The 25,254-nt window shown below is 44.8% G+C and overlaps 1 protein-coding gene across 10 annotated transcripts in view; it reads right to left on the minus strand.

Annotated features, from left to right (window-relative positions):
* Window positions 1-25,254, minus strand: part of LOC105006983 (MTSS I-BAR domain containing 1) — a 44,167-nt gene that overhangs the window by 2,667 nt on the left and 16,246 nt on the right. Inside the window, exons 4-15 of one of the 10 annotated variants that reach the window (XM_013132691.4) lie at window positions 8,555-8,639; window positions 8,203-8,294; window positions 7,307-7,381; window positions 7,034-7,045; window positions 4,913-5,070; window positions 4,317-4,424; window positions 3,869-3,966; window positions 3,124-3,334; window positions 1,717-1,842; window positions 1,034-1,294; window positions 604-756; window positions 103-256 (exon numbers count right to left, since the gene is read on the minus strand). In XM_013132691.4, coding sequence (XP_012988145.2) covers window positions 103-256; window positions 604-756; window positions 1,034-1,294; window positions 1,717-1,842; window positions 3,124-3,334; window positions 3,869-3,966; window positions 4,317-4,424; window positions 4,913-5,070; window positions 7,034-7,045; window positions 7,307-7,381; window positions 8,203-8,294; window positions 8,555-8,639 — 1,533 coding nt within the window. Of the gene's footprint in view, window positions 1-102; window positions 257-603; window positions 757-1,033; window positions 1,295-1,716; window positions 1,843-3,123; window positions 3,338-3,868; window positions 3,967-4,316; window positions 4,425-4,912; window positions 5,071-7,033; window positions 7,046-7,306; window positions 7,382-8,202; window positions 8,295-8,554; window positions 8,640-25,254 lie in introns of all 10 variants that reach the window. The other 9 variants (XM_013132692.4, XM_013132690.4, XM_013132693.4 and 6 more) reach the window with 9 other exon arrangements.

Below are 25,254 nucleotides of genomic sequence, written 5' to 3' on the forward strand. Positions count from 1 at the left end.
ACATACAGGTCAAACACTCCAACGGGAATTAAATGGGACAGGTTTCAGATCCAGCCAAAACATGACCGTCGGTCCAACAGCCCGACTGCAGTGGAGACACACCTTGTGAGGGGATGGTATCCTCAGAGCAGCATGGCGTGGTGCTCTGGGTGCTGTAGCCACTGGAACACTGCAGGGAGTCCCTGCTGGAGCGCTGGATGTCCAGCTGGAGTCCCAGGGCCAGGGCCAGGGCCAGGTCCTCATGGGCCTCCTCCTGCTGACACACAAACACCTTCAGATATACAGCACCTATGTGGAGGGGCCCCATTCAGACGCATGATAAACAGAGCCACCAATTGGTGTTGGGAATAAATGTGGACTTAAGCCCATGTTATGTCTATTTACATTATGTCTGGGTCGGTTTCTATGTAAATTCATAAAACATACAGCAATATTTTATATTTGTATGGGACGCAGGTGTTGTACAATGAAAACCTGTGGCATTCACAAACAAAATTGGCGTCCTGTGTAGAACATTGGCGTCCTGTGTAGAACATTGGCGTACTGTGTAGAACATTTCTGTTAATAAAAGGTGTGGCTCCAGCACATCTCTGAAAATGTCACCTTGGGTGTTGTGACTGCATTGGTGCCCCTGGCTCGCTGGGGCTCGTCCCCTGGTGTCGTGGCCGGGGGGCTGCTGGGATCTGGAGTCTCCTTCTTAGTCCTCCTCAGGGTGTTCACCATGGGCTGGTCGTACGGGCCCGGCTTGGCCCAGTCCTGCGAGGTACAGAGAGACAGAGCTCTTTAGTAACCCTGTACTCTGTGGCCTAGCTCTGATACCACTGTTGTAATCATTAAACAAAGGAAAAGAAACAAAACTGACTGTCAGGACTTTACGTAGATCCACATAGAAATACTGGCTTAATATAACCTGAGGCTTTGCAGTCTCCCTGTGTTTCAGTCAGTCTGTGTCTGATCATCCATGGGACAGACAGGAGGAGAAGTCGGAAAACAAAGAAAGGAGGAAGAGGCAGTGATAACAGAACGGACGCACCTTCCAGGTGGGAACCTTGGAGGACGGGATCATGCCCGTTTCCTGGGTGCAATAGGGGGGGCGGTCCACAAGGAGGGCAGAGCCTGGTTTCGACCACGCCCACATGGGGGAGGAGGGAGAGGATGGCGAGGCGAGGGGGGTGGAGGAGGGAGAAGATGGAGGGAGGTGAGGGTAGCCCTCCTGAATGCCCCCGCCACACAGATCAGGGGCGGTGGAGGGCCCGTGATGAAGATGAGGATGATGATCGTACCCGTTTGAAAGCTAAATGTGAGTGGAGGACACAGCGACAAAACAATGACAAATCAGAACTCAAACGGGCGGCTGCTGGTGTTGAAACAAGGTCCAAACAATACACACGAATCAAGTCAATTAGAATGAAATCAAAACGATATGCACGAATCACGTCAAATGGAATAAAATCATGACACCTAATCTTAATTGGCAGCAGACATCTGGGTCATGGTCGGAAAAACACATTTTGAATCAAAGTGAAATCAACACGGTCCGCTGCTACCTAAAACCGTCCAATAAGAGTGCTACATTCCAGCCCTGTTGTGTCGTCTGTGAACGTAATGACGGAGGCACGACAATCCAACACTGCGTACGTGTAACGCTGCTACCGTGTTGGGGGAGTGTACAGTGTCAATATGTGTCTCATCTTGCGTGTGTGTATGTGAGGTCACCTGGTCCACCCTAGTGCTGGAGCAGGTCTCCTTAGAGGAGGCCGGGGAAGAGGAAGAGGAGGAGGAGCTGCCCTCGCTGACAGGCTGGCAAGTCTCAGAGACGGCCGAGGATGAAGAGCCAGAGGTCTACAGCAAAGCCGTGCAGGAGAAAGTGTGGACAGACAGGCACCCACAAGAAAATGTTCACAGGTACACACACACACATGCACAGAAACACACAAAAGTAGCAGTTGAGAACGTGCCGAGCGGAGTGGCGCAAAGACATACATTAAGACCAGATGTACGGACAGAGGGAAGGAGGAGAAAAAACAGAAGAAGCACGTTATGGATTTACAAGATTGAGAAGGAAAATATATCAAACATCAAAACTAGAAGCACTAAAGCAAAGCATGGAGGTTATGTATCATAAGTGTGACTTGTTACACACTAAACAGCTTACACAGATTTCCATGGACTTCATTAATAATGGTATGATCAGGATTTTGTTTCTGTTGTGGACCAGAAGAGGGGCAGTTCATTTTAAATGTCTACTGTAGGTCCATTATCATTTAAATGCTGTTTTTGAAATGTAAGAATGACCTGAAGTGATTATTTACCTCTCGCAGACCAGATGTGGCCTGTGTTTTATGTTGGGAAGAAAACGCCTGAGCATCAGGTTTTCAGCTACTAAACGCCTTTCACATAGCAGTCACGTTCAGTGGCAAGAAATATTACCTGTTTGTTTGAGCCGATGAGCTGCAAAACAGGCCTAAACCTCCACCCACCAGAGACCACAAAAGCCTTTTAATGTGAGCGACGCTGCAGTTTAAACCAGTAGATGTTCTATAGATACAGTTAGATGTCTTGTGCCTGTGACCAGGGCTCCCCCACCAGCATATGGCTCTCTACTAGTCTCCTGTAGCGTGACTGGGTTGAGGGCCTCATAAACATCCATCTGCACAGCCTCCCAGAGGGACACCACTGCTGCTCTCTAATGAGACCTGTTACCTAGCAACCTGGGGAGATGCTCTCTGACCACTGACGGAGTCCAGGTGGAGACAACGGAGCCGGTACCGGATATAAATGGGAATATCGGTTGTGGTAACTACACGTCTGCCTATCTCTCCGCCACTTAGTGGGTCTCTGGTTGGGGTCGTACGCACTTTTGAGTGGATGACATCAAGCAGTGGTAACGGCTATATGATCAGGTGGAAATACCCGACATGTTAGTACTGGAAATGCAGATGAGGAGCGTGCGTGTAGTTTGCTTTAAATAGCCAACCTTTTACTGTGACATTTGGGACAGCGGGGAGCTGTATTGACAAAACGGATCAAACACAAATCGTCTTAAATGTCACATGTAAAAGACGGCGTTAAGATGAACGTTGCGTGGCCACGCCTTTTCCCAGGCTGGCCTCTTACTGGTACCTGTGGGTGACCGTCGGGGGGCATGGGCGATGGCGACTTGGACTGGTAGGCGTCCTGGGAGATGAAGCCAGAGTCATGGGAGGAGACACTGGAGAGGCGGGCGGGGCCTTGCTGCGGGAGGGCGGAGCTCCGGTAGCGGTAGTGGGAGGTGGGGGAGTGGCAGTGGGAGCCGCTGGAGCGAGAGTCGCTGCTGTTGACACTGTTCAGACTACTGCTGGAAACAAGGGGTCAGTCGGTTACTACCAATATTTGGTTACTGGTTCTTAAGTAAATGTTGATTCAAAAACAATTACCTTTTTGTTTTTATGGGTTTACACACCAGATAAAATGCAACCAACCATCCAGACCAGCAAATGGCTTTTCTACCACTGACAGTTCCTAGGCACATTATAAAACAGTTTGGACTTGGCCCAGTGCCAACTACTAGTAGGGGTTGCTAACTAGCTCATTTACATAGTTCATTTGCACAATTAAACAGGCCAGCCTGGTGCAGCAATTTAAATGACCTCCCTGGCCTCTACAGCTTCACGCAACAGGCCTCCCTGAAAACGATGTGGAAAGGCCACCGCGGCCTCAGGTTTGGCAAACACTCCAATTACGTCAACAATGCCAGATCCTGCAGCGCCCACTCCAATCCACAAGATGGCGTAGGAGGACCAATTCAAGACTGATGCGTCACTCACAGTTCCCACTCGGTAGAGAGGTTTGGGCGTAGAGGTGGATGTCAGCGGGCATGCTCACTAACCTGCACATGCTGGACTTCCTGGATGCTGTGGTGCTAGGGGAGGAGGGAGGGGTCTGATATGACCAGCTGCTCTCAGACCCCTTCAGGTCAAGAATGACCTAGTGGGAAAAATCAGAACTAGGATTTGGTTTGAGGTACAGACAGATGATTAGCAAGGCTTCTTGTAAAGACACAATCGGCTGCTCTGTTACTAGAGGTCCATTCCCTTATTTACCGCTGTACTTCAGAGACACGAGTTGTGGCAGATAACCTAGCAGTCAGAGCATCTGACGAGTTACTGTAAGGTTGCTATACTGAATCCCTGAGTCGAGTGATTGAATAAAGCAAGAGATTTTATCTTCATTGCTGTCAAGCGCTCTGTATTAGAATTCAATATAATGAATGCAACAGTAAATTGTAAAATGACAACTTGAGAGGTGTCCTGAGAGCGCAGACCAAAATCGCTGACCTGCTCGCTGGCGGGGGGCAGCTTGTGGGGGTCCATTGTCAGGGCCTTCAGGTCGTCAGTGAGGGTCTGCAAGTGAGTGATCTCACCCAACATAGACATCTCCTCTTCCTGATGGACATAAACAACAATTGGTGGAAGGGTTTGTCCTACCTTCTAACATGTTGCCATCATTTAAAAGTAAAACCAGGATGAATGGTTCTACTTTTAGACTTGGAAAATTAAAGCAGGTCATCCTGATCTACTGGGATTCTTCCACCTATCTTTAGAGAGCAAGGCTCAATGGCAAGAGAAAAACCTAGAACAGATACCCACTATAATACTACAATCACATTCACAGAGGCACCGAAGAAGCAAAATCTAAAATAAACTGACCTGCTCCATTAGTTTCTTACAGAATAAACATTAAGAAATGCATGTTAAAAAATGCAGCAGTGAGGTCACATAGACCTTCATCAAAACGCCAAAGCCAGTACATTTCAAGACAAGGTTTGTTTTAACCCCTGATTGTTAAAACCAGTTATGCCATTCCTACTTGATTTCCACAGAAACCCTGACAGGTGATTGGCTACACAAGCCGTTGCCCGGTAGGGACTCACCACCACGGGCCTCAACATGGAGACGAAGGTGCAGAAGCGGCTCCTCTCTTCCACCAAGGCCTTCCTCACTGCCTGCTTCTCCGTCTCCTCCAGCAGCAGGTACTTATCACTCACGTCCTGCATGGCACTGTCCAACTGGGGCTGGATGTCCCCCCGGCCTGCTCACACAACACCCACACACACACACACAGCACACTTTGTCACTGTCGTCCTAATTCAGGGTTGAGATTACGTCCAGAGCAACATACTGCTTGTTCAGTTTAAACCCCGAGGAAATTAAAGGTCATTGTTGTTTCTGACAAAAGGGACTGTGAGAGGGATGCACACACAGTTCTGATGTTGTCACTGAATTACTGTTGTTTTCATCAGTCGTCCTCCCCATCAGGATCATGGTTCTATAGTTACCATAGATACCGTAACCAGCCCAAACATGTAAATTGCAACTCCCATCTATCCCCCATATCACAGTGTAATCCTCACAGTCTTGTCTCAAACACAAATCACATTATGCTGTTGAACCGGTTACTGTTTATATTAGTCACACCCTCACCATATTACAATGCATCGGTTCAGGATCACACTGAAGAATCATAGCCCTGGGCAAGGTACACAGTTATAGAAGCATATTGCCCCCCCCCCCCCAGTGAAGAACCCTTTCCAAAAACCGCTCTTTACAAAATGAAGCATTGTTCTGAATTGGTCAATTTAGCCTTTCAAATATACAACCACTTAATCTTATAAAACAGTGTCTGGATTAGTAAGTAATAATACCCTTTTTATTGAAGAACTCAAATAAAAGTATATGAAATATTAGGAAATTGTGTGCTGAAAGACAAAACTTCTCAACTGGCAGAAAAACGTTTCCGTAATCTCCACTGTAGACTTTAGAGACGTAAACATGCAATTAAAGTTTTGGATTTCTCAGAAGAGCCAGTACTAGTTATGTGGTTTAGGCTAGATAGACAGGCCCATTTTATTTTCCAGGGAAAGCACGGTAGAGGAATTCCTTCACAGGACACGAAATGCAACATTTGGTTTCCCACAGTATTTACTGTGCGCTTAAGGATCAAATTCTGTTCTGCATTGCTCTCATTACACACATAGTAATGCACTGGGGGAGTTTCCCTCTGCAAAATAACAGGCTAGGGAGGCTATTGGACCAGAGTGTTCTGACCACATCTGAGGTTCCTCAGGGGTCAGTCCTCGGGCCTGTTTGTTTTGTCTTACGGGTGAGTTTGGAAATCAAAATCTTTTGATGGTCAGGATAATACGGTCTTGTTTCCAATCATAATAGGGTTTTTATGCTACTGAGACAGACAAACAGACCAGTTCAAAAGGCAAATGTTCGGATTTTCATAAGTATTTGCAAATTCTGTGTGTTTGGCAGATGCGTGCCATTCCAAATGTTTCCTTATTCTCTCATCTGACTGAATGTAATAACATTACGACCCTCTAAAATGTTACTGGTTATGATCCACACGTTGTAGAAACAGGCAAAGCACAATAAGCTTCCAAACCAAGCTGGGTGTAATAACAAGCAGGAGGACATAGTGGAGGGTGATACGTGGTACAGTAGTCATCTAAACAGCAAGGCATTTTGAGGACAAACCTCTCACACATCTAGATGAGCTGTCAAGGAAAATTCTCCAAATATTGACTAGGACTGTGAGATGCATAAATGTCTCCTTCTAAAGGGCTTTCGGAGGAGATCTAGATTGGTGCTAGACAGATAATGAAGCCATGATTATTTAGTGACGTTGCCTCAGTCCTGATGTCCCAGATGACGAAAAAAATGGAGCTGCAGCCAAAAGCCCAAGAGTCAGTGAGGCATATTTGGAATCAGACCAAACTCGTGACACAGATTGGGTGTTTGGGGGAGGGGGGGGGGGGGTCGTTGACCTCAGGGGAGACCCAAAGTAGAGGAGGGATATTAACTCTTTTGGGCATTTAGGAGTTTTTTTTAACCATCGAGTGAGGAATGTGACCTGACAATATGACACAGACCATCGGACCATGTGACAGGGGATGGGGGGAACACGGACGAGACCACACGCAGGTGGGAAGGTCAGAGGTCAACAGGGAACCGTGACACAGCAGGAGCCGGGGAGGGCAGCAACTTACCGAACACGTCGGCTGGAAAACAACAGGGGCGTGATCGGACGCAACACAGCAGTTGTTGGAGTAGAGAGGGGGGAAAATCTCAGTCAGTTTAGACCCAGAAGAAGGGAACCTGTTCTTGGCTGCAGGTTGCAGAATCATCACAGGTCCTTGTTATTTTCTGCATTGTCTCCTACCCAACCCCCAAACAGCTTCAAAGTCATAAGACAAAAGAGAACCCAATTCCAGTCATAAGCGGTCCGGACCAGACACTGGGCACCTTCAAAATCACTCTACCTTTCTTAGCCTTCTTCTGCAGCTTGAGAGTGTCTGAGGATTTCTTCTTGATCTCCTGGCGGGCTTTCTTGTACTCTGTGGAAGGAAGGGGAAAAACAGCAGACACAATGAGTCGCACATTGCCATTGTTAGCGCTTTGAAGTGAGGTGCACACCCAATAGAGGGGAGGGGGTGGTGGTGGTGGTGGGGGGGGGACTCTTAAAAAAAGAATGAATATAATCTCATTGATCTTTGTTCATTGACCTTTCCAACATAACTTAATTACGATAAGCGGTGGCTGGAATCAGACCCCATGAAGAGGAATCGCAATTTTTCCTAGAAGGAGAACTGAACCCCTCTGATGTAATTGTGCGGGACAAATGGATTGGGTTTGAGGTGGTTAGCCGAAGCACATAAAAGCACAGTTGAACTGTTGACTAAGAAAAACAATGCCTTTAAAAACAAGGTAAGCTTTTGTTATGAAGTGATGAAAGCCTTGTATCTTTGTGATCTGATAGCTCCCTGTGGGGAGCATCTAAGAGTTTACCTGCTGAAAGGGAACCTAAGTGTTTTGAAAGCAATGGAACAAAATGGGAGATTGTTATTTAACCAGTACAATACTGGAATTCACGACTTTCTGTACACAGTGGCTCCCAAAAGGACATTTTGTGTTACAACATGAAATCGTGAAGGATCAGTAGAAAAACACCTGAGTGAATCAATTTTCATTTCATGTTGTAACACAATACATTGTAGAATAGCTGAAGGGGATGGAATACTTCTGAGAGCCACTGTACATTAACACAGCTGGTGGTCATGGGGGGAGAGAGTATGAAGTGTTGCATGGAGAGGTTTGAGAGAGAGAGTGTGTGTGTGTGTCTGAATGGTGGTACTGGGAAGAGGTGCTATGCCCCTACCTTTGGCGTGGTCCTTGTCCAGGGTGTTGGCCACCCTCTTCCACTCCTCCATCTGGTCTTGCAGAGGGTTAATCAGGCAGTCAATAAAAACCCTGGGGTGGGGATTACAACGCACGTCAAACTGAGCTGAGAATAACGGGTACAGATAAGGTTCCATCCAAGAAAGGGGAAACATTTGAGTGTGTGGGGCTCAGTCTGCGGGCGCGCTGTACAGGACATCAGCTGGTCCCTCAATGAAATCATTGAGCTGATTTCACTGTCTCTGCAATGCGAGCTAATGGGCGCCAGATAGTGGGATGGAAAAGAGAGGGACAAAAGGCAGAATGGGGTGAAGGAGAAGCTGCAGGCTCACACTGAGAACTGACGAAGTTTGGCCTCGATGCTCCGATGCCTCATGCACATCCTGGTGAGGGCTGAACCAATGTCTCTGGTGCCACCTGAAACCAGACCAACAACACAATCTGTTGAGTCCCGCGAAAGTGACGCTTGTCTCACCAGGTCTTTTGTGGTGATGTTTCATTCACGCCAATACATTTCTATCATTCAACAAGGTTCTGCAATGTATTCACATGCCAAAGCCCAAACATTTAGAGTACGCGTCGAGGAGCGTTCGATAAAACGCTGGCCAGATTTATTTCAGGCATGTTCGATAACACCAACGTTTACAGCAGATGCCATTGTCAATGCCTTGGAGTTTCAAATAACTGACTGGGCTGTCATTTGATGCTGGGCCCCTTGAAGCAGTTTGATGCCGTACTTCCCAACAACATACGTTAACAGAAGGCTTTGTTTCACAGTGGAGGGCTGGTGCAGCCGAGGCAGTGACGGGTCCTTTTGACAGGGGTCAAAGGACAGTCAGTGTAGATCACCTAGTTGACATGGTGGTTTCTCGAAATGCTACTACTTTTAACACACCCGTCCCATTTGGCCCGGTCTGTGTAAGCCCAGGACTATCAGGAACTTGCAGAGGGCAGAAGTTGCACACTCTTCATTGCGTCCCACACACACACACACACACACACACACACACTCACACACGCATGCACACACAAAGTACAGAGCCCTCATCAGTTAAGTGTGATTGTGAGGGTCTTTAGGAAAAGGCAAACAAAGCTGATGACCTCACCCCCCTAGGCCGAAAAGGACAGAATAGAGGAGGTGCGAAGTGCCAAAACATGTTTCAAAGAATTCCTAGCCAGAAGTCGTCGTGTCGTTCACCACTAAAGCCCTCTGGTTTCCCAAGGGACAGTAACGTAGCGACCCTCCCTTCTGACCCGCCACCAGCTGACTCTCAACAGCAGCAGACTACTACCTAACCGCTATTCAGACTCTAGAGGACAGATGGCCACTCTCTCCCTAAACAGAGACCCCCTCCTGGGTTATTGTTCCTTAGACCTACAGGCCTCATCAGTAAAGATCCAGGGCAGCTCTCAGGAATTTCAAAACATCCCATTATAACCAGTGGGTGTGTGATTTCCTGGTGCAGCGGACAATGGACTGGTCAGATACAATATTACAGTCAGCTGATTAGCTATAGTGTGTTACTGCATTTGTAAGGCTTTACTATTGCTGATGGCCGTCATTTCAAACTGTGGTCAAATTATCACTATAATTACTATAATTATTATTTTCTTAAGAATTTTGCTCAAGCAAGCGTGCTCTGGTTTCTCAGGTTTCAAACAAACCAATTTCCTAACCAAAATACAAAATGTCATTTGACTATCAGTAATCGCATTGAAGTACCGTGATGTATTTCAAAGTCTGTACATAGGGTTACGTCAATGCATTCTTAAATGCCATTTGTGTCAATTCATCAACCCATGAACTGGCGCTCACGTCACGGTTTACATTCTCCCTTCTAAAGTTATAAGCTCCTATTCACATCTTGACCATCCATCATGAAGGAGGTCCCCGTGCACTGGCTGCCCGTCATCACCCGGTCCCTATGAACCTTCGTTCAGTGACATGCTATGACATTTCCATATGTTATTTCCACCAGCTGAGAATGGACGGATGTAAAGCTTTTGTAAGTGAATGGGGCAGAATTACAGCTATTGGAAGTGTTGGGGTATTGTGTTCCAGTGTTTTGTGAAGTGCTTTAGTTCAATAATTGTTAGGGGGTCAATGACAATGGCTCCTGTTCAGCCCTGTCCTTGTATTTAGAGTCATGTCTGAATGGAATCTGGATCTCTTTATTATCAGGTACCTACTGGACAGTCCATTCCATGACTACGGTTCTAGATTTGTCTCCTATAGAAGCCACATTCAGACGTTCGCTGCAGATCGACCAGTAAACCTCTTCTCCATTTCAAATCTCTGCACTGCTGTAGTAGCGTTGAAAAGTTGTGACTTTCTAACATCAGCCCCGCGTGCCATTTCAGTAGGACTGGTCACCTCCTGCCCAGGGCCAGACAGCAGCGCCCCGTGATGCCGGAGGGTTGCCATGGAGACAGCAGCAGTCAACATTAATCTCTCCTCCCCTCTCCGTCTCACTCATCCCTCTCAACATACAGAACGTATCTGACGTTCCCTGCAGAACAACTTCCCTCTGGCGTCAAGCTCCTGCTCGTCCCAAATTCATGATGCCATAGTCATGACACCGCTGATTCACCTGTAGGCTGTCATTGACTTCCTATTTCCATGTATGGATTAGTAGGGGGGCACACTATACAGTCCTTATCTTCCACAGGGAGCAGTAGTTGCAATGTACAGTTCAGTGGTGATGCAGTGTTGAAGTAAAAAAATTATAATACGTTTCTGGGAATATTTCCTGCTGTGCATACACATGAGCAAACATGCACATCACCATGCACAAACATCCACACACACCTGTGCACCTAGACACTCCTTGACTGACAGTGTTAAAAAAAATAATAATAATCCCGACACCAAAATCTATAAATATCCCAGCTGGTTGGTTGGCGCTGAGAGAGACTCTGGTTGCCAGGATCCCTCCTAAATTACAGATGTACAGAAAAGCATTCCTCTATTTAGCTGATATATAGAACAGCGTTCCTTATTAATAGCTGACGTATAGAACAGCGTTCCTTATTAATAGCAGACGTATAGAACAGCATTCCTTATTAATAACAGACGTATAGAACAGCATTCCTTATTAATAGCAGAGGTATAGAATAGCATTCCTTATTAATAGCAGACGTATAGAACAGCATTCCTTATTAATAGCAGAGGTATAGAATAGCATTCCTTATTAATAGTAGACGTATAGAACAGCATTCCTTATTAATAGCAGAGGTATAGAATAGCATTCCTTATTAATAGTAGACATATAGAATAGCATTCCTTATTAATAACAGATTTATAGAACAGCATTCCTTATTTATTGCTGATGTATAGAAAAGCATTGCTTATTAATAGCAGATTTATAGAACAGCATTCCTTATTTATTGCTGATGTATAGAAAAGCACTGCTTATTAATAGCAGATGTATAGAACAGCATTCCTTATTAATAGCAGATTTATAGAACAGCATTCCTTATTAATAGCAGATTTATAGAACAGCATTCCTTATTTATTGCTGATGTATAGAAAAGCATTGCTTATTAATAGCAGATGTATAGAACAGCATTCCTTATTAATAGCTGATTTATAGAACAGCATTCCTTATTTATTGCTGATGTATAGAAAAGCATTGCTTATTAATAGCAGATGTATAGAACAGCATTCCTTATTAATAGCAGATTTATAGAACAGCATTCCTTATTTATTGCTGATGTATAGAAAAGCATTGCTTATTAATAGCAGATGTATAGAACAGCATTCCTTATTTATTACTGATGTATAGAATAGCATTCCTTATTAATAGCTGGAGTATTAGCATTCCTTATTAATAGCTGGAGTATTAGCATTCCTTATTAATAGCTGGAGTATTAGCATTCCTTATTAATAGCTGGAGTATTAGAATTCCGTATTAATAGCTGAAGTATTAGAATTCCGTATTAACAGCTTAAGCATTGAATAGCATTCCTTATCAATAGCTGTGACATGGGGGCCCAGTTGTACAGTATGGTGAGCACTGCATTGCAGCAACACCTCCCCTCTCTCTCTCTCACCCTGTCCTCACGCCCTCTCTCACCCCCTCCCCCTTCGCTTCTCTCGCCTTCTGTGTTACCTCTTCTTTCCTCTCTTTGATGCAGGGTGAAGATTGCCTGTGATATCTCTGTCAGTCTGGTCTTTTCAAAATGACAGAATTTCCATTTTACAAACTAGCTATTACTGTTGAGACAACTAGCAACTGTATCTATGATGGGTATCATTCCTAGATTACAAACTATTGCCCAAATGTCTAATAACCTACTAGACAGACACCAACAGACGATTTGCAGACGTTTTTTAATGAGCTTAGTCGTAAAAATATGTATAAAGGTTTGATCTAGTTGCAGTACAATCGGCCCAGAATAGTTGGAAAGGGACCTACATAAGACATGCCATCAAAATTCTACAATCAGAAATGCTTATAAAGCTAGCTAGAGTACATAGACATTTTACATTTCAGTCCTTTAGCAGACACTTATCCAGAGTAACTTAATTTGTACATTTTCACACTGGTGTCATGAGGGAATTGAACCCACAACTTCTATTCACCATGCTCTACCAACCAAACCACACAGAACGCAAGCTCCCAACACTGGCAAAAATATACAATGGAAGCAACAACAGTTGTATAAAATGGCATTCTATGCCCTACATCCCTATAAAGTGATATTCCTCCGACCAGAGCATTGCATAAAAGCATGGAGGCGGTTTAGTGTTGCCACGGTGTTCTAACTTGCCAAGCTGGCCAACGCCCTCCAAACAGGCCACAACTGCCACACTCGTATTGATCACAGCAGAGTCCATGGCATAGTAATGACAATCAGCCTGATCGATTCACCTTTGTCCAAAACCAGTCAACAGTCCAGTGTGTTTACATTTCCTGTATCCATCATTTGGTCTGTTCTAGACAAGAGAGCAAGATGTCAATATACAGATGTTTACAATGATAGCTAGCTAACAGATAAAGCAACAAACAGTTTCCTACCATCTTTTTTTTAATTCAACTGATTAGGAATGCTGACTTATTATTTACATGTACACAAGGTCCCACACTTCACAGTCCATGACAGAGATCCAAAAGCCATGAAGGCCAAAGAACTCTATAGATCTCACAAAGAAAAAAATGCTAAAGCATTGAAAGTTCCCTAAAGCACAGTAGGCTTCAACAATTAGAAATGGAAGAAGTTTCAAGACTCATGGTGTTGTCCTTGCAGCCAAACTACGTAACCAGGCAGGCCGGGCTTTGGGTTTCAAAGTTCCTCTGCAGAGATGGAAGAACCTGCCAGAAGGACAACTATTTCTGCAACATTTCTACTCCTGAGTAAAATGCATTTGACATGAGGAAAAAGATTCCCTTGTCTGATGAGACCAAAACTGAACTGTTGGGCTTGAATGCCATGCACCACGTCTGGCAAAATTTTTTGGCAAAAAGGCACCTCTTTTCACTTGGTTAATACCATCCCTACAGTGAAGCTTGGTGGTGGGAGTGATGCAACGCTGGCGATGCAACTGACCTCATTAATAGTAATTCATTACAAGAATGTCAACTTCTCCCTATTACAACCCTCCAAGTCCCTGATCACTGCTTGGTCTCATTCTCTTCTCATCCAACTCGAACCGCTCATCCACTTATCCAGATGGTCAGGCGCCATCGCAATAGTTGTTCTCTCTCAACTACTCTCTTCTATTCTATCATCTCTCCCATCATTGGCTAAATCTCTTTCCCTGGTTTTCTTCATTCCGACTCTCCCCCCACCATATCCTGTGATTCTCACAGTCAGCTTCCCTCCCAGTCGGCTCAGCCCACTCCTCAGCACTCTGTTGGCTCAGCACTGCTGAAGGTAGATGTTGGACAGGGCTGCCTGGCTGCTGTCTGTCCGTCCGTCAGGCACCAGACTATGCGTTACGCTCTTTTCCTTACACTCTCCAAATGAAATCCTGAAGCTAGTAATGTGCTGGTTGCCCAACAACCTGCCCCATCGACCTTATACAATTCCTCCCTTCCCTGATCATCTCATCCCTGACCACTCTCACTTGAAGATGGCCAGATTCACTCCTTTCCTCAAGAAACCAACAATCCATCTGACATGAAAAACTATTGACAGGTCTTTCCTTTCCAAAACACTGTTCTCATCCTCTATTCACCTATTCTCCGCAGTCCATCTTAAATGAGCTCGGGCCAGAAATAGCGGCAGTGGTTCTGGATCTTGTTTATATATGGTTTCATCTTTGCATGCTATGGTCCTAACTTGCATTTGTGGATACAGCGATGTGCTGTGTTCACAGACAATGGTTTTTGGAAGTGTTCCTGAGCCCATGCAAAGAGTTCCACTTCAGAATCGTATCTGTTTTTAATGCAATGCCGCCTGAGGGCCTGAAGATCACAGCCATCCAATATTAGTTTTCGGCCTTTTCCCTTGAATTCAGAGATTTCTCCGGAATTTCTGAATCTTTTAATGATATTATGTACTGTAGATGATGATTCCCAAACTCTTTGCAATTTCACTTTGAGAAACATTATTCTTAAATTGTTGCACTATTTGCCTGCACAGTCTTTCACAGAGTACTGAGCCCCTCCCCATCTTTTCTTCTGACAGACCCATCCTCTCTGGAATGATCTTTAAATACCCAATCATGTTACTGACCTGTTGCCAATTTACTTAATTAGTTGTGATATTCCACCAGGTTTAGTTTTATAGCATTCCCCCAACATTTTGAAACATGTTTCAGGCATCAAATTGAAAGCGGGCATATATTTTTCAAGAAACAGTCAAATGTCTCAGTTTTAACATTTGATATGTTGTCTTTGTACTATTTTCTATTGAATATAGGTTTGTAGTGATTTGCAAAACATTCCATTCTGTTTTTGTTTGTATTTTATAAAGCCTCACAACTTTTTTGGAAACAGGGTTGTACAACTAAACAAATATTTGGGACAGGAATTCAATTTGGGTCACTATGGCATTATAAAGACACACAGCAGTTGTTAGGGGCAACACTAAAGGTTGAACTATGATATGCTATAAAAGGGAATACTGGAGAAAAGTGATGTCACGAGAACCGACACTTCGGTATGAAGTCGATGCCAAAATTCTGAAAAGACGAAAGTACTCATTTTTGTACAGTTCTGTAGGTACCGGGGTTCCAAAACGTGACAGATGGCAGCAAGTGCAGCTGCAGCTCCGCCTCGACAAAAAGAAAAACATTAAGAGTCGCGACATTTGCCTTCGAGGCGGATGAACAGGGAGTAATACATTCGCAAAAAACATTATTTAGACGGTGCCTTCAAACTTTTGAGAATATAAGAGGTAACAATTCCAACTTAGCGAAGCACCTCAAAGACAGGCATTCAGATTTATTTAAACAATTCAAACTGAGTTCCAATTCACGTTATATTAACAACGTATCCAAAGCATTATCCTTGTTATATCGTTACCCTGAAATACATGGTGCAATTATTTTGTTTGAGACCGCTGGCAATGCTGTCAAGCATGTTCCGTACAACATTAGCAATGCCTTAACCTCTGAGACGAGGCCTGGAATGTCGCTAGGAAGACAGACGAGATTGGAGGTGTGGCCTCGCGAGACTAGCAATGGCTAAAGGCTACCGTAACGTAACCGTAGCTCGTTGTGGTAAGCTACCGTCCAGTCGGTGTCATCGGTCATCAAAATATAATGTTAGCGGTTTAAATAAATATTTCCAGACTAATGGTCTGTCACCAAGTCAGAAAAGTTTAACTACTGTTTACACACTGAGTAGAGGGATGTATGTGTAGCCATGTTTTCTTAAGTACATGGGATTTATTGTTTTGTTTTAGTTTTTTTTACTGTGGTATTGAAGTGGGTATGGAGAATTGTGGATTTTCGCTGGTATTGGTATCGACTTCAACCTTTCTGGTATCGTGACATCCCTAGGAGAGACCGATAGAACACGGCCGATAGCAGACATTTTCAGCAGACGGCGGTACGTCTAATTCGCGAGGCACAGCGTCTACCCAGTTTTCGCAAATTAGCAGTAATTTACTTAATAGTTCCATAACATTTCGTTGTACTGTACTCGTACTGTGCGCTGAATCTAAGATGGACTGGCCCAATCGGTCCAGATATATCACAATCCAACATACACTCACCTAAATAATTATAAGGAACACCTGTTCAATTTCTCATTAATGCAATTATCTAATCAACCAATCACATGGCAGTTGCTTCAATGCATTTAGGGGTGTGGTCCTGGTCAAGACAATCTCCTGAACTCCAAACTGAATGTCAGAATGGGAAAGAAAGGTGATTTAAGCAATTTGGAGCGTGGCATGGTTGTTGATGCCAGGCGGGCCGGTCTGAGTATTTTACAATCTGCTCAGTTACTGGGATTTTCACGCACAACCATTTCTAGGGTTTACAAAGAATGGTGTGAAAAGGGAAAAACATCCAGTATGCGGCAGTCCTGTAGGCGAAAATGCCTTGTTGATGCGAGAGGTCAGAGGAGAATGGGCCGACTGATTCAAGCTGATAGAAGAGCAACTTTGACTGAAATAACCACTTGTTACAACCGAGGTATACAGCAAAGCATTTGTGAAGCCACAACACGCACAACCTTGAGGCGGATGGGCTACAACAGCAGAAGACCCCACCGGGAACCACTCATCTCCACTACAAATAGGAAAAAGAGGCTACAATTTGCACGAGCTCACCAAAATTGGACAGTTGAAGACTGGAAGAATGTTGCCTGGTCTGATGAGTCTCGATTTCTGCTGAGACATTCATATGGTAGAGTCAGAATTTGGCGAAAACAGAATGAGAACATGGATCCATCATGCTTTGTTACCACTGTGCAGGCTGGTGGTGTAATGGTGTGGGGGATGTTTTCTTGGCACACTTTAGGCCCCTTAGTGCCAATTGGGCATCGTTTAAATGCCACGGCCTACCTGAACATTGTTTCTGACCATGTCCATCCCTTTATGACCACCATGTACCCATCCTCTGATGGCTACTTCCAGCAGGATAATGCACCATGTCACCAAGCTCGAATCATTTCAAATTGGTTTTCTTCAACATAACAATGAGTTCACTGTACTGAAATGGCCCCCACAGTCACCAGATCTCAAACCAATAGAGCATCTTTGGGATGTGGTGGAACAGGAGCTTCGTGCCCTGGATGTGCATCCCACAAATCTCCATCAACTGCAAGATGCTATCCTATCAATATGGGCCAACATTTCTAAAGAATGCTTTCAGCACCTTGTTGAAATCAATGCCACGTAGAATTAAGGCAGTTCTGAAGGCGAGCGAAAGGGGGTCAAACAGTATTAGTATGGTATTCCTAATAATCCTTTAGGTGAGTGTATGATGTTCTCTCCCAAAAATGGTCCCATTATTGCTATGCAGATGACTCAATATTTCTTCATATTTCCTTGACACCCAGGTGGCAATGCACATTTCTGTTTCAACATCGGCCCAGAAAATCAAGCTAAACCTTAACAAGACTGAGTTGCTCATCATCCAGGGGAAGAGATGTAAAACAACCCGCAGCTATTTTACTGGTGAAAGCCTAGACAACACCCCATTGTTCTCAGCAAAACAATCCAGGTGTTCATTACCCATGTTTGGACTAATGCAACTCACTTTGGGTACGGCTCCCTTCTTGTCCTATTAAAACTCCTACAGACTAGCCTGAACACTGCAGACCCTCTGGTGTTCAACCTTCCCATGTGAAATGTCACCCACTGTGAATTTTTGTCAACTAATGCTTGCATGATTAATTTATTTATCTTTCTTGTAGCACTAACATTGCTGTTAGATAATTCACTAATGTAGGTTTCTGCATTAGATGCATTTATAGAACAGGCTACTACAACACGTTACGGCAAACAATGTTAACTCCCAAATGAACATTAAATGTGAATATTTTAATATTACCAAGTAAATTTAATGTCTAGAACATTTAAAATTCAAAAGATTGGTATAACTGTATAAACGCACAATTCTACTCTGATTACCGTCACTAGTGGTCAAAACCTTAAAGTGTGTTTCTTTAGGTTGGTCTGAAAGCCCATTGAACAACCTGACTACATGTCAGCCCATCAGCCGTCCCCTGAGTAGTAAACAGAGATGGAGCTGTCTTCGCCCTCTTCCACTAACCCTCACACAACATGACAGGACATGAGGAATGTGTGGTGGAGTCTCACAGGGACACGGGTATGTGTGTGTGTGTGTGTGTGTGGTGGTGGTAGAGGAGGCGTGGGGTGGTCAGGGGACAACGGCAGGGCCCAAACAAAAGTGCAGACCACAGGGATAAAGACTTACCACACTGCTACTGGCAGTCAGGGACCCACTCAGGAAGGGAAATAGAGTCAACAGCATATACACTGTAAATGAGAAACAGTTGTGTGGATTGTTTTGTCTGTGGTTTGTTTCTAAAAGACTGTTTTGGCTCTCGGTGAGGGCAAAAGTGGTAAGGCAATGTTTGGAGGAAGACGGAGAAAAAATGAATATGACTTCTGCACCAAAAGTCTGCAGAAGAGTTGAAGAGGACAGAATTTTGTCTCTAATTCAGATTAGATTCTCTGGGTTGTCTCTAATTCAGATTTCCACTAGCCAGGTGTAATTTTTAAACATTATTATTTTTTTTAAATACAAGGTATGCTGAGCAACTATATTACTTCATGCAGAGAAAGGTTGAAGATCCCGAGTTAGACTCGAAATGTAAAAGCAACCAAATATTTTTTTGATAGTAAAGAATCAAAGTGCTAGTTCAAACAGCAATAGATCAGTCTTTGGATGAGCTGGACAGTGTGAAAACATTAAGCGCACCTCGTCTGACTTTTGACGATAACTCAGCGTCCTCTATCGAAACGGTGTGGGCGTATACCTCAGTTTCACAGGATACAAGCAAAAGTTTCGGGATTGTTGGTTTTCACATTAAAATATGTTAGTTGCATGAACAAAAAGCTTGCATCATTACCACAATGGAAGGAAAATCTTGGCAGGAAGAGCGAGGACTTGGAGGAAAGGGAGCTGCTCTACTACACACACTTTTGACAAGAAATATGTGTTTAAGCCTACTGGTAAAAGGAGGAAGTCGAATGACCGCTCAAAATTATTTTCAAGGTTAACTTAACTCAGTGAAAATGGGCTTAAGCGTTATGTTAAACCAGGTTTGTGAATAGTATTTTCGTTGCCTTAATAAACGGGGAAGTCTAACTTTAAATAAATGTTAGCTACCAATATTGACTTGTTAAACAAAGGGTTTATTATGTTTATATTTATTCCAATTTAACCTAAAACTAACAAGAATGTCAGCATTATTTCTGGAGAGGGATGGTACGAAACAAGTCACTTCAACAAAAGCACTTGTCTGTGTCTGCTCGCTCTTCAATTATATTCCATTCGACTTGCCATAAAGTTCCAGAAACCCAGTAACTCATTACTGCCACCCACAGGACGTCTGATCCCGCAGCAGTACAATATCCCAAAATATATAGTTTTTATGACAGTGTATGAATGTCAGATTATAACTTTCTGTTCATAATGCCAGTAAATAATGTAACTGCATACTCAATCTCCATATTTTGTTAAGTACCCTATGGATTTGGACATTTGCAAAGCTGGCTAATGGAAATCTGAATTGCTCCTTTCTGAGCTGTAGGGACGAATCGTCAGAAATACTCGACTGCTACCTCTTAAGTACTAAAGCACCTATAAACCAGTTTTTAATAGTGAGTGAAATAACTCTGCCGATATATGTACATACAGCTCCGGAAAGAATTAAGAGACCACTGCACATTTTTCTTGAGTGAGGAACAGAGGCGTTCAATTTGCAGTGGTCTCAATTTTAACCCTTCTGTTCTTCACTCAAAACCTTCCTTTTCAACTTTTTTGGAAAGGAAAGAAAAAGGTGCAGTGGTCTCTAAATAAAACTCCTAGACAGCAGTGTCCAACAATGACCCTTTCATGAGACATGAGTCTGACTCTGGGCATCGGAGAAGACAGGCAGAATTCCCCGTGTTGGTGTGCAACACTACGCTAGTGGCAGTACTATCTCAGCCGACACGCCGCAGGGTTTGCTGTGGATCCAGACAACAGGCACTGGGATAAGGAACCGCAGCCGACTAGGACCGGCTGAGTCTGAGAGATGGACGCCGACCGACCCAATGACCCCCGAGGACAAACACTGAAATTGTTGAGCTCAAAAACTTTGGTCAGAGCTCAGTCCGTTTCAATAAATGTCCCTGGATCGTCTACTTCAGTGTTGCTGCGATTGTGTACTGAATCAATTTCCACTGTGGTCATTGGCAGAATGTATCGCTTAGATAAAGCACACAGTCTTCCCTTTGGTGATACGGGAGGGAGTCTGGGAGCTCCTGCCCAGCCACGGCGCCGCAGGGGCCTATGGATGAGAAGGCAGATAAGGGACAAGGATGGGGACGGGGAATTGGAGCAAATGAAGACATGGCAGAGGCTGAAAGAGACAGACAGAGCCACTGACCTGACACAGTGGTTTCCATGAGGGTGTCACAACGTGGCCACGGTTGGATTTAGTGCACCACTTTGAAGCTACCGTTTATAAATGGACTGGGCTTTATTTCTTTTTTATCAGGTTTGAGTAGTGCGGTAATGTTTGAATAACTTTCCCTTGAAAACAGGGTACTGTAGGTTTATTGGGAGGACCCAGGACACGGTAAAGAACCTGCTTTGAAATAGAAAACCACCCTAAGCTCTTGATTCAAACAGGCTCGAAGGTCTTAGCCATTTAGTCATCCAGAACTAGGATCAACATTATCCTCTACAAGTACTCCAAAAAAATTCAAATTTTCATTTGATAAGAAATTCACATTAATGGACAACACACTCAAATGTATAATCAAAATTAAATGTTGAACTGACAACTGCGGCCAGTAGGTCTGGCTGAGGTTGGGTAAATGCAAATTCTGTAAAATCGCAAGTAACACCTCCGTGCTAACTGTCATGACAACCTGTGAAGTCAACCAAAACATCTCATTGTGATGTCCCAATTACTGCTGAGGAAACTCTGATTGGCTGAGGGATGACGGCACAGCACCATCAGTTGATTGTGCTGTATCTGATGGCTGTCGGTTCCAAAACACTGCAGACATTTTGCAAGATGGTATATCAGTTTGATACAGAAGTCGAAGTCAAACTACGTTTTTAAATTCCTTACCAGGGGTGTTCCTCATGCAAACAGTGAGGGCGGAAACTAATGAAACACACATTCCACATAGCTTCAAGGGTGGGGGTACAGTCTTCACATTCCGCCAAGACTCTTTAAATAGGATCCTCAAAACCCCCTAACCTCTGTCCTTCCCTCCCCCTCCTCCTATCACCACATTAGCCCAGCTTATAGTCCTGTTGAGCCCCGTCAGTCAAGTCATAGACAGGTGGTGTCTATGCGACTGCAGAGTCAATCCAAGACGGAGTGCAGTATAGTCTATAAGACCTAGCCTTGAAAACCAGGCTTCCCTGAACAAAAACCAAGAGAAATATGTTAGGAAAATGTATGAATAGCATTAAGCACGCGGTAAATCAGTGATGCCTCGCAAATCTTCAAACTAATCAAATGCTTTTCTCGGGCAGCAGTTGAATGGTTCTCCCTAGACTGTTTTCTGTCTTGCAATGGCCCGGAAATCGCTGCTTAAACATCAGGCTGTGTTGATGTAAGATGAGTTTCCGTATCAAACCCACATTTGGCAAAAATACTTCACTTTCTCCTCACTGTTTTCTTATTTTCAGCAAGGTTGCAAAATATCATAGGGAGCAACTCCACATATTACCAAATGTGTTGTATCCGGTCTTAAAACGGCGACAAACATAACGCGTAGCAACCCAGTCCAGCCACTAATGCACAAACCTCCACACCTCCAGGCTCCACTCCTCCAGGCTCCATACTACCACACCTCTACACCTCCAGACCCCATACTACCACACCTCCAGACCCCCACACCTCCAGACCCCCACACCTCCAGACCCCCACACCTCCAGGCTCCAGACCCCCACACCTCCAGGCTCCAGACCACCACACCTCCAGGCTCCAGACCACCACACCACCACACCTCCAGGCTCCAGACCACCACACCTCCAGACCCCCACACCTCCAGGCTCCAGACCACCACACCTCCAGGCTCCAGACCACCACACCACCACACCTCAAGGCTCCAGACCACCACACCTCCAGGCTCCAGACCACCACACCTCCAGGCTCCAGACCACCACACCTCCAGACCACCACACCTCCAGGCATGACAGTGACAACATGTTTGGAGGTATGATTACGTGAGACATGTTACGTAGACCCAGATTCAAACACAAAATGGTTCAAACCCTTAAGCAGAGCTTGCTCACCCGAAAGAAGGCAACTAATAGCACTACAGTCCCAAATGTACTAAACTACAAATCCCACCCTCCTCTCAGCAGACTCCAAACACTAAACATATTTGAAAAGAAAAAAAAAACACAGGCAACTAGGCCACGTGAACACAGATGTTGTCATCTATGCAACTGCGCGCCACCGTAAGACTGAAAAAGGCTCTCCGTTCTATATTAGCTACATTGGCACCTGGCGGTCCTATAGGGGCCTGGGGCTTGGAGGCATGCAGACTGTACCGCTACTGACAGCTGAATGTAGGGGTGGTAGACAGGACGGCTAGGGGAATGCAGGCAGGCAGCTCCAGAGTAAACGCAAAGCCGGCTGGGCAGGGGAGTATGATAGTCTTCATGGTCTCTCAGTATTTCCTCATATGGGCTTTTAAAGATGTCTCGAATACTATGAGACTTCTGGGATGGAGACGGGGCCTTATTAACTGAGGGAGAGAAACCGAGGAAGAATGTGAGGTTATGATATTCCATCTGTTACGTGGAACAGTTAGGGTGTGGCTTGAAATAACCTTCAGTTCCACAGGATTCGGCTTACTGTTTCCTAATTGCTTTATTGACTAAGCCCGTCAACCAACCAAGAAAAATGACCTATTAATCCAATGAATCCCTTCCACCCATGTTACTCCCATCTAGGGACCAGTTCATTAAGTGCGAAAAATGAAAACATGGAGTAAGAAAATTGCCAATAAGAAATGCTAGTTTTTCCCTTTTCTGTTGCAAAACAGGACCTAATTCTCTAACCAAAAAACAATGACCTTTCCAGAGCGGTAACCAGTAGCTAAATCTGAGCGATGACAGCCAAACACTCTTTCACTGACAGTCTAAGTCAGCCTCTTGCCCATTACTATGACACCCTTTTCAGTGTCCTGTGAGTCCTGCAAATGAACGCTAAAAGAATGAAGTACACACCTTAATCCCTTCACTTGGTTCCCACTCCATGTCTTCTAGGCCTGGTTGCCTTGGTATCCCTCGGTCTTTGACCCACTTATCTGAGCCTGGGTGTTGTCCACTGGCTGTGATGAGCGACATTGTGACACTGTCTAGTCCTAGTTGCCAACAGACCCGCGTGGAAGCTCAAAGGCCTCAGGGGGGTTAAAATAAGTTTGCCCCTAATCCGAATCACACTCTTATATCCCGTCTGAACATCACCCACATTAGCAAGCCAGGTCTCCGACACGGATTAGACCATACAACGCGATGATGAGCCTCTATTGAGCTATAGACAGATCAATGTCAATGGGCAGGGGGTGAGAAAAGCTGAGCCGCGATGAAACGAGGGAATAAGCGAAGGAGGAAGATGATGAGAGAGTAATGGAGGTTTGTAAGGACAATGTTTAAATGTGCATTGGAGACAATTCTACTGTATCGTAGCCTCACAATCAGCTGTGATTAGCATAATGTGGGGTGGCTCTCGCTGTGTTGCCCGCCTTATCTCCCCCGACGACGGGCTGGCGTGTGGAATGCTTGTTTTTTGGGGAGGGGGTTAATTGGCGGGATGTTTTTACTTTGAAGCTCCAATTGGGCGCTGGTGGTACCGGCGGGCCCGCTTCCTGCACGCTGCATGCCTTTAATTAGCGCTAATTTATTCAAAAAAATAATACTTGAGGTGAAGCTCAAAGAGGTGGAAAAAGAAAAAGCCTCTTACACACAATGAATACACCGGCTAATTAATTTAAGGTAAAATGCCCCAATGGAAATAGCTTTGTTATTTCTGAAAAATGTGACACTGTTCTTCTCCTTCAGTCTCTAGTGAAGCCAGATATCCTCCTGTCTGTTTCATGAATTCCATGGGGGCGTTGAAATTAGACAGGGAACCAGGATGAGTGGGATGTAGGTCACGTCCATCCATCCATCCCACTTCTCTGGCCCTCAACCAATAAGCATGAATAGATTCCTAATCAGTTCCTGCCCCGTCATCAAAATGTACACGTGTCTCAGTGTGTTAGTCAGTGTGCCTACCACACACACACACACACACACACACACACACACACACACACACACACACACACACACACACACACACACACACACACACACACACACACACACACACACACACACACACACACACCGATATGGAAGTCGTCAGCCTAGTGCATCGGGGCTGATCGTGCCCTCGAGGTGGCATGGATTTAACAACGGCCAATTTCCGGACAGGGACTGAGCACACTTCTGACTGGCTGGCTTCTAGATCCCTGGCTAGCCTCGAAAGCATGAAAGCCTACTAAACAAACCGTGTGTGTGTGTGTGTTTGTGTGTGTGTGTGAGAGTGAGTGAGAGACTGTAGTGTTTGTATTCAAGTGTTTGTTAGCCCTATTAAGAGTATTGGGCCATATCCAAAATGTGTGTGGTCTGCAGGACTGAAGCATGTTGAAGCCCTGTACTATTGCCTCTATAAACAATAGTAGATCAGGAACATAGGGAGTGTAACAGGGAGGCATGGAGGAACGTCTATGTCCAGGCTCAGCTGCTCCCAGCGTGAAAACAACTCCGTTAGCAACCCTGGTCAGAATTCCCCGTGATACATTACTGAGGCCATATAAAACTGTTTACCTGTGTGCCGTCGCGTCCAATGAGAACATGGCGTGCATTCAAAAGTTACCC

The sequence above is a fragment of the Esox lucius genome, chromosome 10, assembly GCF_011004845.1.
Source record: "Esox lucius isolate fEsoLuc1 chromosome 10, fEsoLuc1.pri, whole genome shotgun sequence".
Lineage (NCBI taxonomy): Eukaryota > Metazoa > Chordata > Actinopteri > Esociformes > Esocidae > Esox > Esox lucius.